This window comes from Triticum aestivum, chromosome 5A (assembly GCF_018294505.1).
Source record: "Triticum aestivum cultivar Chinese Spring chromosome 5A, IWGSC CS RefSeq v2.1, whole genome shotgun sequence".
Lineage (NCBI taxonomy): Eukaryota > Viridiplantae > Streptophyta > Magnoliopsida > Poales > Poaceae > Triticum > Triticum aestivum.
In genome coordinates, this window is record NC_057806.1 from 39,688,907 (window position 1) to 39,702,604 (window position 13,698).

Below are 13,698 nucleotides of genomic sequence, written 5' to 3' on the forward strand. Positions count from 1 at the left end.
AATAACAATGAAAACAACAAACCCATCAATGGAAAAGGTGAGACGATATCCTTTAATAGTGTATGTGCCCACGTACTATGCATTCAATTTGTATTGATTCCTGTATTTCCGCGGAAATGGACATTTGGCACAGAACCGCAGGCTAACAAAAACCCAAGGGGCTCGTCCGCTGGAAAAAAACAGCTTTAACCGCCACTAACTTTTTTCCAATGTGAAGAGGGAGCGGTCGTAAGTTAAGCCCACACCCAAAAATAAGTTCTTTCTTTTAACCTTCAAAAAAAAAACAAGTTCTTTCAAGCTTGGCCTTAATTTCCAAGTTTTCTTTTCTTTTTCTGAAGGAGACTTAATTTCCAAGTTAAGCCATCTAGTACAAGCCCCAAAAGAACTGGCCCGTAATACATATAGTACGAGTTAGCAGTCCTCCGTCAGCATTTACAGATCGAAATGGTCTCTCTTTTTTAACATCAGATAGAAATGAGAATGTTCCCAAGTACCGTACCGTACCCCAAAAGGCCGCAGAACCTGAAGGCAGAACATGCTGGTTCCTCCTCTGCATTATTTTATTCCAAATGGCAGCTGTACAACCGACATGAATCCAGTTATTGCATGAGTGAGATCGACATCAATTACACACATTAGGGAGTGATCCAGTCGACAACCATGTGCAGTGCTGGACTGGATCGTGGGAATCATGCTGGTGCCGGTGCTGGTGGTTTTAGTCTGTAGAGAATGCTCCCTCGCAGTACCTGGGAGCAGTAGGAAAGCAAATGACAACAAGGTTAGATGCAGTTTAAGCTCTATCATGCTATATATGCCACATGGTAATAGGAAAATACCAACTCAGGTGAAGTGCCATGGAATTACAGTAGAGGGCATGATCAGCCAGGTCAGGTAAGATATGTTTCTGGCTTTCTGCCCTAACTAAGATATCATCGTCATGATAAAAAAACAAAACGAATTCCACTAGTACCATTCAAATACACCCTCTGCTCCTAAATATAAGACGCTTTGGCAGTTCAATTTAAACTGTCAAAACGTCTTACATTTAGAAGCAGAGGTACTAGTAGAAGTTAAGGCTTGACAGTCTGCTCAAACAAAAGTATTTAGAAAGAAAACAGCAGATCTATTTTGGGGCATAAAATAGGAGCATATTCTTTCATGATTTCATCAGGCACGACAGCACAATAATCAACCAAATTTTCTAACTGCCAGTGCAAGTCTTGCAATATACTACACCCTCTGTTCCTAAATATAAGAAATTAAACTGCCAAAACATCTTATATTTTTTAAACTGCCAAAACGTCTTACATTTAGGAATATAGGTAGTACTTCTTAGTCACAACTTTAATTCGAATAGCTGCTCAACAGAGCATGTACACTATTCCTTATCCCAATCAGAGATGCATAGCAACAAGTTACCTGTTGCTAAATTTCTTAACATGGTCACTGTAAATACGTATTGAAATTTGGCACCACATAGCAAAAAGTTACCTGCTGCTAAATTTCTTAACATGGTCACTGTAAATACGTATTGAAATTTGGCACCACATAGCAAAAAGTTACCTGTTGCTAAATTTCTCAACAGCTGTAGATGCATAGAGAAGTGTTTCGCCACCCTTCTCTATAGCCATATAGAGTTCTTTTCCTCGGGAAATTTTAGCAATAATCCATGCATTATTTTTTGCTCTGATGCATACTTCATAATCCTTGTCATGGGTAGGGTCACTCCTCTTAGCTCTTGACTTCTCTAGATCTATTTCTCCTCTTAGCCTGTTGAGGGCAAGTAGAGAATCCTGCAAACATTCATATAAAGGCAATTCAACAAATATGATAAGAGAAACCGTTATCTTGTTATTTGATTTATAAAATTTGCAGTGGGGTTTTTACCCTACTGTTTATATAAAAAAGACCAGACAACCTTGAAAAAATAAGCAAGTTCGCACCTACTAATATGCAGAAATGTAGCTGGAGCTAACTCTAATTACTCTAGGCCTAATAGATAGTACTCTGAATTCTGGTGCTTTATTGATCGTGGGAGAAGCCCAATATATAGGACGAATAGCTTGGCTGACAAGCCAACTCAAAGAAATACAATCTGGACTCTGAAACGGATTCTAATCTGGACTGTGCACCTAATACGAATCTGAACCTAATAAATAAACTGTAGCAGTAAACGAATCCTAACAACTTTGGGCTGGACCAGAGGGTGGTGCAGCCAGTACTAGGGCCCTCCAACCATATGTGGTTCCCCACATAACATCTCTCCCTGCCTCCACAAACAGCTCGTCCTCGAGCTGAAACGAGCAAATGAACTCATCCGACGGCTCCCGTGTTGCATCATCTTCAGAAGCCCCAACCAACTGCACAAGGATGTTGCACGTAGGGGCATGGCCGTACGGCACCGGGCATGGTGTCAGGTAGAAGCCAGATGCAGTGGTCACGAGAGCGCACTGGAGGCAGCATGGTCAGAGTGGTGAAGAGGTCAGCAAACTCGTCGAGCATGTCACCCGTGAGGCCAGAGACTTCGCTCATGATCGTGCAGACAACAAGCAAGGCTGGCGGCGCCAGTTCGGTCCATGTGACTTGGGAGACGGCAATGACAACAGTTACGTTGTGGCAATTGAAATCCCACAAATTAATCTGAGGGAATAAAGCCAGTCAAAGTCGCCAAGTGGAAGCACGAAGCAGTCGATCGCGGATCCAGAAGCAGTCAATCCACGATATAGGCCGACGCTAGCGACTTTGTCCCCGTTACGAGACTCTGGAGTTAGGACGAGGGCATCAAGCGCGGTTGAGTCGATGAAACTGTGTGCCGGATCTGTGTCCAGTAAGGCAATGAAGGTACGAGTGTCGATGGTGACGCGCAGTTGTATGGTGTCAGTCACGCGGATATTCCAGAGCCCAGTGATAGCGTGAAGCAAGATGTGTGGTGTCTCTGGTTCATCCTCCAGAGGTGCATCTTGGGGCGCAAAGTCCTCAAGCTCGATGAAGAACAAGCATGTGCACCAATGACCTGGGACGTACTATTCGTCGCAGTTGTAGCAGAGGCCCTGACGGGCGGTGTTCTACCATCTCGGTGGGCGTGAGGCGGCGTGTAGCACAAGGAGCCGATGTAAGGGCAGCAGCTGCCGCAGGTATGCCTTGTGGCGCGCCGTGCAGCAGGCAGCGAGGTGAGCCCACACGCCCAAGCCATCAAACGAGATGTGTCGAGGGCATCGGTGTTGGGACAGATAGTGTTGTTCATATGCCTTAGCGAGGGAGACTGCCGTGTGGAGGACCACCAGTTGCTGAAGCTCGACAACAACGTTGAGGACCTCCAGGAGCACGGCTGTGTACAGGAAACGCTATTGGCTGAACAGCCTGAGCTTAATGGCTCGCTGGTCCTGCACAGCATCACCATAAATCTGCTGGTGTAGTCTGCAACGGTGGAGGTGAGACGGAAGCCAAGCAAACTCGCCTAGGGGAGTGACACATGCAGACGGCCCAAATTGAAGGTGACACACCTCCTTGAACTGCTGCCATGAGGGAATGCCAAGATCGCACTCAAACTAGAGGTACCAGAACTGACCATTGTCGACTAAGTGGTATGCCGCTGTCCACACCTAGTTATCCTCTGTGCATTAACCCCGAAAGAATTGCTCACACCAATGAAGCCAACCCAGAGGATCGATGCAACCATCTTAAGTTGGAAAGTCAAGCTTGTGGATGCATGGGACACCTGAGCCGGAACCAAGGTGTTGGTATGAGAGAGAGGGAGGAGAGGGGGGGGGGGGGGGGGAGGGGGGGAATTGACGTGAGGTATTGTGAGGCACCATATGTGGGGTAGGTCTGTAGTGGTTGAGGATGTGGCTGACAAGGGTTGGCGGGTGGCTGTTGGTAGGGCGGTGATGGCGGAGATGCATGGTGGAAAGCTGAGCTGAACAGAGGGTAAACAAGGGGTTGGTGATGATGGTTGATGGGGTAGTGGAGCGCCAATTTGCTGTGGGAAGAACTGAAGAGCTGGGGAGGCCGGAAAGTAGGATAGTGACTACGGTGGGGGAATGTGCAGACACTCAAGAGAGTGGGGTGGTGGTGGCGAGGGCAGTGGAGGGCTGGAGGCATGGGCTGGCGTGGAGGAGACGCCGCTGGCTGTCGGCTGAAAAAACACACGCGACTCAGTGAAGTTAAGCGCCCATGCTCCAGGGTCGGCCAGGGCGTAAGGTGGTGGAACGCTGGGGCGCTGCTCCACGGCATCGACACGCTGGACGAGGTCCACCATGAAGGCATGATCGGTGGTCCGTTGCGCCACCACCTCCTTCAGCTAGGTCGCTAGCTCCTTGAGCACAAGGTTGATTCTGCCGCCATCAACTTTGTCATCGTCCACCATCGTAGATGACACAGATACCAGATGGAACAAACTCTACTTACTCTAGGCCTAATAGATAGTAATACTCTGAATTCTGATGCTTTCACTGATCATGGGAGAAGCCCACTATATAGGCGGAATAGCTTGGCTGTCAAGCCGACTCAAAGGAAATACAATTTGGACTCTGAAACGGATTCTAATCTGGACTCCGCCCCTAATTGCAGTAAAGGACAGTAGAGGAATCCTAGCCACTTTGGGCTGGACCAAGGGTGGTGTGGCCAGGGCTGGGGCCCTCTGACCATATGTGGTCCCAATCTCCACAGCTTGTTGCTTATCAGTGTAGAGAAATTAACATGTTTTTCCCAACGAATGAATGATCAACAAAATAATGAACTAGTATTCAGCTATTTACTCAATGCCAATGAACAAACCTTTGACAGGGTGATGACTTTCCCAGGTGGGGAGGCTCTTGATACTTTTCTGTTTGGATCAGAGAGTATATAACGGTATCCACCGACATGATAGGCATTTTCTCCTCCCCATCCTCGTGATAATTTTTGTTCAACAGTGACAATGTTCTGTGAGGCCTGCAATTTTATCAAATTAAAATTATTGAGCATGCTTTCATGATGTGCAAATATTCATCATAAACAGTACCAAGAAGGGCATGCCAATATTTTGTACACAAGCAAGTATTTAGGTCAATCCTGAATCAGGAAACTAAAAAAAGGAAGAAAATTATGCAAAGAGCACACACATTTTCAAGAAGATGCCTCTTCACATGAGCAATACCCTCTTCTCCATTTATCAGTGAGGAAGCTGGAATCACTAGCAAGATAGTAAGGTTCTTATGCTGATAAACACATAAATACATGCGCTCCTCTGCCTGATGGAACCACAGTATTGGATTCAATGGTACAGCACCACGAATTTCTGTAGTTACAAAGTCAGCAGCAACAAAACCATCTTTTCCCTTGGATAATTTCTCACGCTGAAGAGGCCTGAAATTATGGTGCATCTGATTTTGTCCACCAGGAGAAGTGTCACGAGATCGGCTACTGTACCTTTCTGCTGAAGCTGCTCCATTTGCCGAACTTAAAGTGGTGTCAGCATTAACATAACCCCCTTTCCGCAAATAGGACCATGAATTCCCGTTGGAAGATAAAGCACTAGGAGTCAACCGCAGGATTGCGTAAGTGTATAGGTTCAATGTATCATCCTGAAACAGTAACAAAGAACTTAGAATCTTTAACAACAGGCAAACCACATGCCATGAATCAGAAAAGGAAAAGGAAAATCCAACAGAAGTAATGATTGCAGGGGATCATACCATGGGAAGTGTGGTAGACACCAAGAGGTCCTCAAATAATACAATTGATTGGCAGATTACGTTTCGAAGACATGACCCAAGAACTGTGGTGAGTGACTGAAATACTAAAACATCAATGGTTGAAACAGATGGATGGAACTATTACAATCAAAATGATTCTAGATAATACAGCAACACAAAACATGTATACATTACTTCTGCAGATTAATCTAAAAGTGTAATGTGGTATTTGGATTGGTTCCAAAGAAAAATAAAAACAAAGGAAGGTTGCAGCATACTTATCAAGAACGACTTCCCCTGTCCTACCAGCCTAAAATGAAACAAACCATTTTTCACAGATCCAAAAATAATACTATATGAGATATTTTAGCTAATTGCGTAGAACATAATCTATGAAATATTCCCTCTGTTTTGGTGAAGCTGAACACTGTGTGCCTTCAACACAATCTCTTGGTTGTTTCTGCTCAACCTTCTCATGCATATTGGCCTCGGGTGACTTGCTCTGCCTTCTTTGGTCTACTTCGAACTCCTGTGTTCTTGTCAACGACGTGGCAGGAGAGGAAGTCCAACATCACCGAGGCATTCACCAAGGCGACCATTTGTCGCTGATGGTATGCGTCATAGCCATGGGGGTTCTCCATCGTTTGGTCGACGCCGCTACCAACAATGGTTTGCTTGCGGAGCTCCATGGCCGCTAAGGTGCCAGACGAGCATCGCTATATGCTGATGATGCCGTGATTTTCCTCCGGGCACGTCAAGACGACTACACAATCATATGGCAACTTACTTAGGTGTTTCGCGAGACGCCTGACCTGCATACCAGTATCTGAAAAGTTCAACAACTCCCATCCGTTGCGGAGAGGCTGAGTAGTAGAGCCCTCCATTAGGGTATCCCGGCAAGGTGAGTATATCGGAGGAGAAACAGGAGATAGATTTACCCAAGTTCAGGCCCTCCTTATGAGGTACAACCCTACTCCTGCTCATGTTGTATATTGCGATTGGGGTGTACAAAGTACAAGGTATTATCCAGGGATTGTATGTTGTCTATCGACCAGCTCGGTCCCGGCTTACATAAGTTACCAGGGTTCCTAGGGTTACATGATCCTAGTCGGCTATGTCAGTGGAGGGGAGTCCTCCGCAGATCTGGCTTCGTTGTCTTGAACGGCATGGCTTCTCGATCTCATAGTTTTGACTTCTGGTTGTGTTGGCCAGTGCATGAAGCTTACCATGGTTACCAAGGCCTAAGGTCTTGAGTTCAAGTCCTGACTTTCGCACTTTATCCAAAATTTGTTGCTGCCCCCCTCTGTATTCGCGTATACGCCTCGTAAGCCATACCTCTAAGTCTATTCACGTGTTGACTTCCCGCGTCACACGTGAGGGGGTGTTCAAGTGTATATGTGGATTGTCTAGCCCTTTCCATCAGTTCGGAACTTTGGTTGCGTTGGCTAGTGCATGAAGCTTAACATGGTATACATGGTATCAGGGCCCAAGGTCTTGAGTTCAAGTCCTGACTTCTACAATTTGCCTAAGGTCTTGAGTTCAAGTCCTGACTTCTACAATTTATCCAAAAATTGTTGATGCCCCCCTCTATGCCCACGTATAGGCCTCTTGAGCCATACCATTGAGTCTATTCACGTGTTGACTTCCCACGTCACACATGAGAGGGGGTGTTGAAGTGTACATGTGGATTACCTAGCCCTTTCCATAAGTTCGGACTGATAGGTGAACTGGTTAGGTGCATACAACTTGCAACCTAGAGGTTCAAGGTTCAAAACCCAGTAAATGCAATAAATAGTTGCGGTCTGCCCCGCTTCCGCTCCCCACGTCTTAACTCCAAAGGTGCATAGACATGAGGGAGAATGTTGGAGTATACTATCCAGCCCTCTCATACAGTCCGGACTTTTGGTTGCGTTGGCTAGTACACGAAGCTTAACACTCGAATCTTTCTTCTACAGGGTCGATGGGTTGGCATGATGGCCCAGGCAGAAACCGGCCTTGGGCCAGCCTACTTGGGCCAACAACCAGGCACCCCTGGGCCGTAACACCGTCAATTTAGCTAGCCCAATCAAGGATTTTGCTATCTACTACTTAGGCATACCTCTGCCCATTTGGAAGCTATGTTGGACTGATTTTCAGCCCATTCAGACAAGCTGGACAATAAGCTCGTGCATTGCCGCGAGCATGATTCCGAAGGGTGGCCGCCTAATTCTTATTAAGGTTGTCCTCACTGCCGCGCCCATTCACACGATGTTGGCCACCGAGCTGCCGAAGCGGGTGCATGAGGCCATTGTGGGACAACAACAATCTTTTTTCTGGGGTGGCCAACGGGATTCCAATGGTGTCAACTGCTTGGTGGCATGGCGTGATGTTTGCTGGCCCATCAAACTAGGCAGGTTACGCATCAAGGACATCATGAAGATGGGTTGCGCATTGAGGGCCAGCTGGCCTTGGTTGCGCCGCGTCGATCCCACCAGGCCATGGGCAATTTTTCCTCTAAAGATAAATCACAAAATTGCGAGCATGGTTCATGCAGCTACGAAGGTCATTCTTGGCGAGGCCCGGCATGCTAAATTCCGGACGGATCACTGGATCGATGGTAATCCATCAGTGATCTTTGCGCCCGCAGTGCTTGTGGCGGTCAATCCTAGAGCTTTGAAGGTGCACTCTGTGCGCAGCTTTGATGGATCAGAGGTGGATTCACGACATTACTGCGGTTTCAAACGTGCAAGGGGTCATTGAGTTTCTCCATCAGCAGAAATAATGAATACCCAAACAATGGTCGTTGATGGAGATGATACCGTCACCTGGATTTTCTCTGAATCAGGCACATACTCTGCAAAATCTGCCTACAATCTCTTGTTCGAGGGATCTAGTCAATACCCACTATGGCGGCATACCGGGAGGCTTGGGCACTTAACAAGTGTAAGATCTTTGCCTGGCTAGCAGCGGCAGGCCACTGCTGGACGGCTGATCATCTCAAGCGGCAGGGCTTGCCCAACCAACACCTCTACCCGCTTTGTGATCAAGCCAACAAGTCCATCTCCCACATGTTCACCAGCTGCGCCTTCTTCAGAGAAGTGTAGCATGATGTGCTGTCCGCATGTACGCTACAGCATCTTAATCCACAGGCCCGATGACATTTTCTATGCATGGTTCGACACGGCTGCCAAACGCGCCAGAGCTGGCATGATGAAGGGGGCAAATCTCTGATTATCCTGAACCTTCGGCGTTTATGGAAGCGCCGCAATGATTGCTTGTTCAATGCTGCCAACCCTGGCTGCACTGACCTGGTTGGCTCCATCCTTTGTGTTCGCCGTTGCGAAAGAACTCGGGCAATTGCCGCTTCATGCACGACCTCCTGAACTCTCGCCACAGTTCAGTCTCTGCATTTTCTGTCATTCATTTTTTGGCTCTTTGAGCCCCTGCTGTTCTTTGCGTCTTCTTGACGCTTTCTTCTAATATACAAAGATGCGCACTTAGGTGTGTTTTTGAGAAAAAAATAATCTATGAAGTATGAAAGAACACTAGGTTAGCTTTTCAGTAAAACAATTTTTGAAATATGGAACATGATAAGATTTCACCAAAGAAAAGCAAGTCTGACTAAAAAAAAAAGGGCAACCTGGTGCATGTAGCTCCCGCTTGCGCAGGGTCCAGGGAAGGGTCCGACCACTTAAAAGCAAGTCTGACTACAGATAAAAGTTAATTCCGTTGAGTTAATCCAAGTTGTGACTAGTGAACACTAACCAGTAACCCGTGCAGCCGTGCCTTGCCACCGGACTGGATACCCATTAATGTCAGATATAGGTGCTTACTGCTTAGTAGACGGTGCACAATCTATCCTAGAATCCTCAATAGTGGCCTCATACCCTGACTTGAGGTTTGCAAATCAGACTAACAATATAATATGGGCAGCAAATTGCATGGAATCATGCTATATGGACGACAACAGACGGACGATTCATGCACGACGATGTAAATCCAGCCGCACATGCAGTCGACTTAAAGGGCAACAGCCGCTCAATTTCATGGTCGTGCGAAAATCGGTTGCACTTGTCGTCTGTGGAGCAGTTCCGAATTGCATGCAACAAGCATGCCCCTTTTTTCCATACCAAAAAAAGGCTAAATAGGGGGCTTAGCATCGTGCAAACTGATTTCAACTTACAAAGTACCGAGGGAGTAGGAGACAAAAATCAGATCTACTGAAAAATACAGTTGAGATGGTACTGCTTTAACGAAAAGACAAACACATTAGATTTCATAACTATACAACCTACCTGAACTTCAAGTGCCACTTCTCGTGAGACTGTTAGCATTTGGACTGTTCCCCGCTCCGTTAGGCTATCACGGTAGGTTGGCAGTTGTAGCTTTTTGCCAACACTAAAATCTGCTCCAGGACATACAGTAGCAGATAAAGATGGAATTAGTTTAGCTAATAAATTCACAAATACCTTCATAGTTTCTTTTAGATAAGGGTTCAACTCTATTCATCCTATCGCTCATTCAATACCACATATAAATTCAAAGCATTTATGCTAAACATACCATAATGGAAAAACAAACCTACCGCTCAAATAATCTGTGATAAATGTGTGGAGGTGACCGCGGGCAAATTCAGCACTTGGTTGTCTGTCAAGTAAAGTTCGAATTGGTCCATGAAACATTGCGAAAAGTGAATGAGATTCTTTTAGTATTCCTTGCAATGCACTAAAGCGCAAAGTTGATTCATTGTCCTTAATTTTCTGCACCACCTAAAAATATTAAATCGCACGTTAGCAATTTGAGCAGTAAAGAAAGGAAATAATCATCCAAGTTATTGACGTGCAAAGGATGTAAGTCCAAATTTGCAAGGATAAGTGTGTGCTGTATTCATCAACAAAAATCAACTGTCCACCATAAATGTTGGCATTAGACTTTGGAACATGCAAAAATGCTTAACTACGTTTAGTCTACATTTGCAGGGCTCCTTTGATTTAAAGGATTATATAAATTTTGGAGGATTATACTCCCTAGGAATATTTCTATGTGGATTGTTTGATTGTTGGGATTTAATCCTATAGGAATTTTTTCGTAAGGATTACTTTGTACATCTCATAGGCAAGGAATCCTTTGTTTTTCCCTGTCTTGCAACCAAACAAACTTTTGTGCAAACACCATCATGTATGATTCAAATGGGCATGGCAGTACAATTCTGAATTTTTCATATTTCTGTGTTTTCGGAATCCTGTGAATCAAAGAGGCCCTCATTGCTGTACAATTAATTATTAACTTTTGCATCGTACTGGTAGATAAAAGGAACAATTTAGTTGAGATGCATATATAATTGATAAGGAAGCAGTTCGCTCAAACAACGTTGAACTAGCAACTAAATGTAAAGCCATACTTCATCACAACCAAAGATTACAGGACCCAAATGGCAACTATAATGTAGTGAACAGTTATTACCAGAACCATCCAAATATCTGGCTCAGCTTGGTAAAAAACATGGCAGTGTTTATCAGATTCTATCACCTCACAGTCATCTTCTGGAGAAAATATTCTGCACATAACGCAAAGAAGTAACACAGAAAGATGAAATGGCTGAACATAGCAAAACAAAGCAAGAAATGAAGTAGCAATAAAGGATTATAATTGGTTGCAGAACTTTTGGGGATGTAAAGCAACCAAACAAAAAAGATTGCTGCCTACAAAGTGCTATAATCTTCAGGTCTTCTATGACTCCATGTTAGTCTCTATTAATAGATGTTTATGATTTTCCGGAGATCTAGATGAATATGTTATCAATGAAAGGGGTAACTGTAAAGAAGTTACTAGCTTAAAAAGTAAGAAGTGTTACTAAATTATAACAATACTTGGGCCCTTGCATAATGAAAGGTGCGCAACTATCATATGCAAGTCCTTGCTTGAAAAATCTAAGCAGGAGGCCGTGCCAACAGATTCACAAACTGTAAATTTTCATTTCATAGGTACCGATCTGCCACAGCAAGAAGCTTAGTGAAAAAATGCACACAATTATGGTCTGGAAGCAGCATGGTGGTACTTATGACCGCACATATTAGTATTGAAGTGTAAACAAACAACACGGTCAAGAACAATCTTCAATGTTGCCAAAACAGGACTTAACTGCAGTGATAACTGGTAAGGACAACTAAATGTACATCTTCAGTTACTGTGAGAAATCGTGCAGCGACATGAAACGCAAACCTTGTGAAAGTGATGATTCCTTCGCAGAGGCCAATGACGGAGAGCTGGAGCAGGATGGGGCAGTCAGCCGGGTGGAAGAAGAGGATCTTGTCGAGCTCCTGCCCCTCCTGCTGCCCTCTCCTCAGGTCGAAGATGCACAGCTGCGCCCCGTCGATCTCCGCGGCCGAAGACAGCCCCATCTTGACAGAAACTACAGAAGAACCGCCGGCGCGACAGGCAGCTCCAGTGGCGGATCTAGGACTTTGAAACAGCCTGCGGGCGGACGGGACGGGGCGGGGCGGGGCGGCCGACGGGACGAGGCGGCGGCGGAAGAGATGGAGCGGCGGCGGACGGGACGGGGCGTGGTCACCGGGGAACGGGACGTGGCCGGGTCGCCGGCTGGCGGCGCGAACCCTAGGTCCGCGGGGTCGAGCGGTCCGCGGGATCGAGCGGGTGGACTGGTAGAGAACGAGAGACGAGGGAAGAAAGCTTCGATCGTTCTGGGATTGAGATCCAGGAACATGGCCTGTCACCGGACATGCCCCCCTCCCTGGACCGTCTGATCGAGAATCAACGGGCAGATCGCCATGAACAGTACCAAGCTACAGTGTGTACCTACAGTACCCGGTCGTCGGGCACCTGTGAAGGTACAATTGATGATGCAAATTCGAAGATGTGAAAATTTACATCTCTAAAAATGCATTTAAAAAATGCATTTATATCTATAAAAGAAAAGGTAACTCCAACAGATGATGTAGATTGGTCATGTAAAAGTGTAACTCCAATAGATGATGTATATTTGATGATGTAAACCTCCTACTTCAACAAATAATTTTGTCAAACACGTTACATGCGAGGTGGAAGAAACCGGCCGGTGACGAAGCGAATTCCCGTCAGATCCCTCGATAGGGCTCATCTCGGCCGTCAAGTAAATCTTGACATCCATAGCCCAAGTCAGAATTTCGATGCTATCAATGATAATCCAAGCAAAACACTCTCTTAGATATGTCCACCATGTCCTGCATGAAATCATCATGCACAATTAATTTACTCTCTAGGAAATTAAATCAACATATAGCAATAATCAAATTGCCTAATCAGGTATGCCGATGTATTAATGTGCTTTATAATACATTAATATATCAGAAATTGCTATAAAACACATTGGAACAAAAACTGTTTAGCTAAAAGCTAAAACCAAAAAAGAAAAACGAGAAAGACAAAATTTGGTCCTGGGCCGAAACTAGTGTAGCCCAAACAAGTGGCACACATGCCACATCCTTTCTTTTTTTTCATTTTATCGGCTTCTGCCTTATTTTTTATTCAAAACTTAAAATGTCAGGGATACAAATGATATCGGGTACATTCCCTAGCCATACATGGCGGCCTACGCCAAGAGTTGATGCAACCTTTGCTAACCTATGACCCTCACTATTAGACCTCCAACTTTCATGACGGAAAGTAACGTCATCGAACTCGTTCCTCCTGGTCTTTATCTCATGCAAGATTGGCGCATAAACAGCAACCGCCCCTTTGCCGGCGAACCCTATACGACGAGCAGATCGCTGCCTAGCGCGGTAGCGTATACCCTCTCGAGTGAACCTTCCCTGAACTGGTTTTTTCTAGGTTTTTTTTCTTCTTTATGTTTTTCTTTTGTTCCTTTTCCTTTTCCTTTTCCTTTTTCTTTTTTGTTCCTTTATCTTTTTTCCTTTCATTTTTTTTCTTTTTCTGTTTTCTATTTCATTTTTATTCTTCTTTTATTTACAACAATCTTTTATGTCGTGATTTTGTTTTAAAAAATTATATACTTTTTTATGTTTCACTTTTTGCGAATTTTCTTTTT

At 45.1% G+C, this 13,698-nt stretch overlaps 1 protein-coding gene across 2 annotated transcripts; it reads right to left on the reverse strand.

The window, feature by feature from the left end:
• Positions 1–248: 248 nt before the first annotated feature.
• Positions 249–12,350, reverse strand: LOC123102179 (vacuolar fusion protein CCZ1 homolog). Of its 2 annotated transcripts, XR_006448803.1 has the most exons (10): positions 11,877–12,350; positions 11,118–11,211; positions 10,240–10,423; positions 9,950–10,059; positions 5,676–5,771; positions 5,103–5,564; positions 4,777–4,932; positions 1,564–1,793; positions 660–746; positions 249–576 (listed from the first exon to the last, which is right to left on the reverse strand). XR_006448803.1 is itself a non-coding variant. In XM_044523481.1 (9 exons), the coding sequence occupies exons 1-9, from the start codon at positions 12,053–12,055 to the stop codon at positions 716–718; spliced, it is 1,542 nt and encodes a 513-aa protein (XP_044379416.1). In that variant the 5' UTR covers positions 12,056–12,350; the 3' UTR covers positions 249–715. The 2 variants fall into 2 exon arrangements, 1 of the variants encoding a protein (XP_044379416.1); XM_044523481.1 differs by having other exon boundaries at positions 249–746.
• Between the last annotated feature and the right edge of the window lie 1,348 nt (positions 12,351–13,698).

What these genes read in the sequence shown, in the direction of transcription:
- LOC123102179 (XM_044523481.1), bottom strand. Translation starts at nt 12,055, where the DNA reads ATGGGGCTGTCTTCGGCCGCGGAGATCGACGGGGCGCAGCTGTGCATC. An exon ending in CAGATATTTGGATGGTTCTG is followed by an intron (nt 10,424 to 11,117) that starts GTAATAACTGTT and finishes TAATATTTTTAG; the next exon opens with GTGGTGCAGAAAATTAAGGA. An exon ending in AGAGGCATCTTCTTGAAAAT is followed by an intron (nt 4,933 to 5,102) that starts GTGTGTGCTCTT and finishes ATAAAATTGCAG; the next exon opens with GCCTCACAGAACATTGTCAC.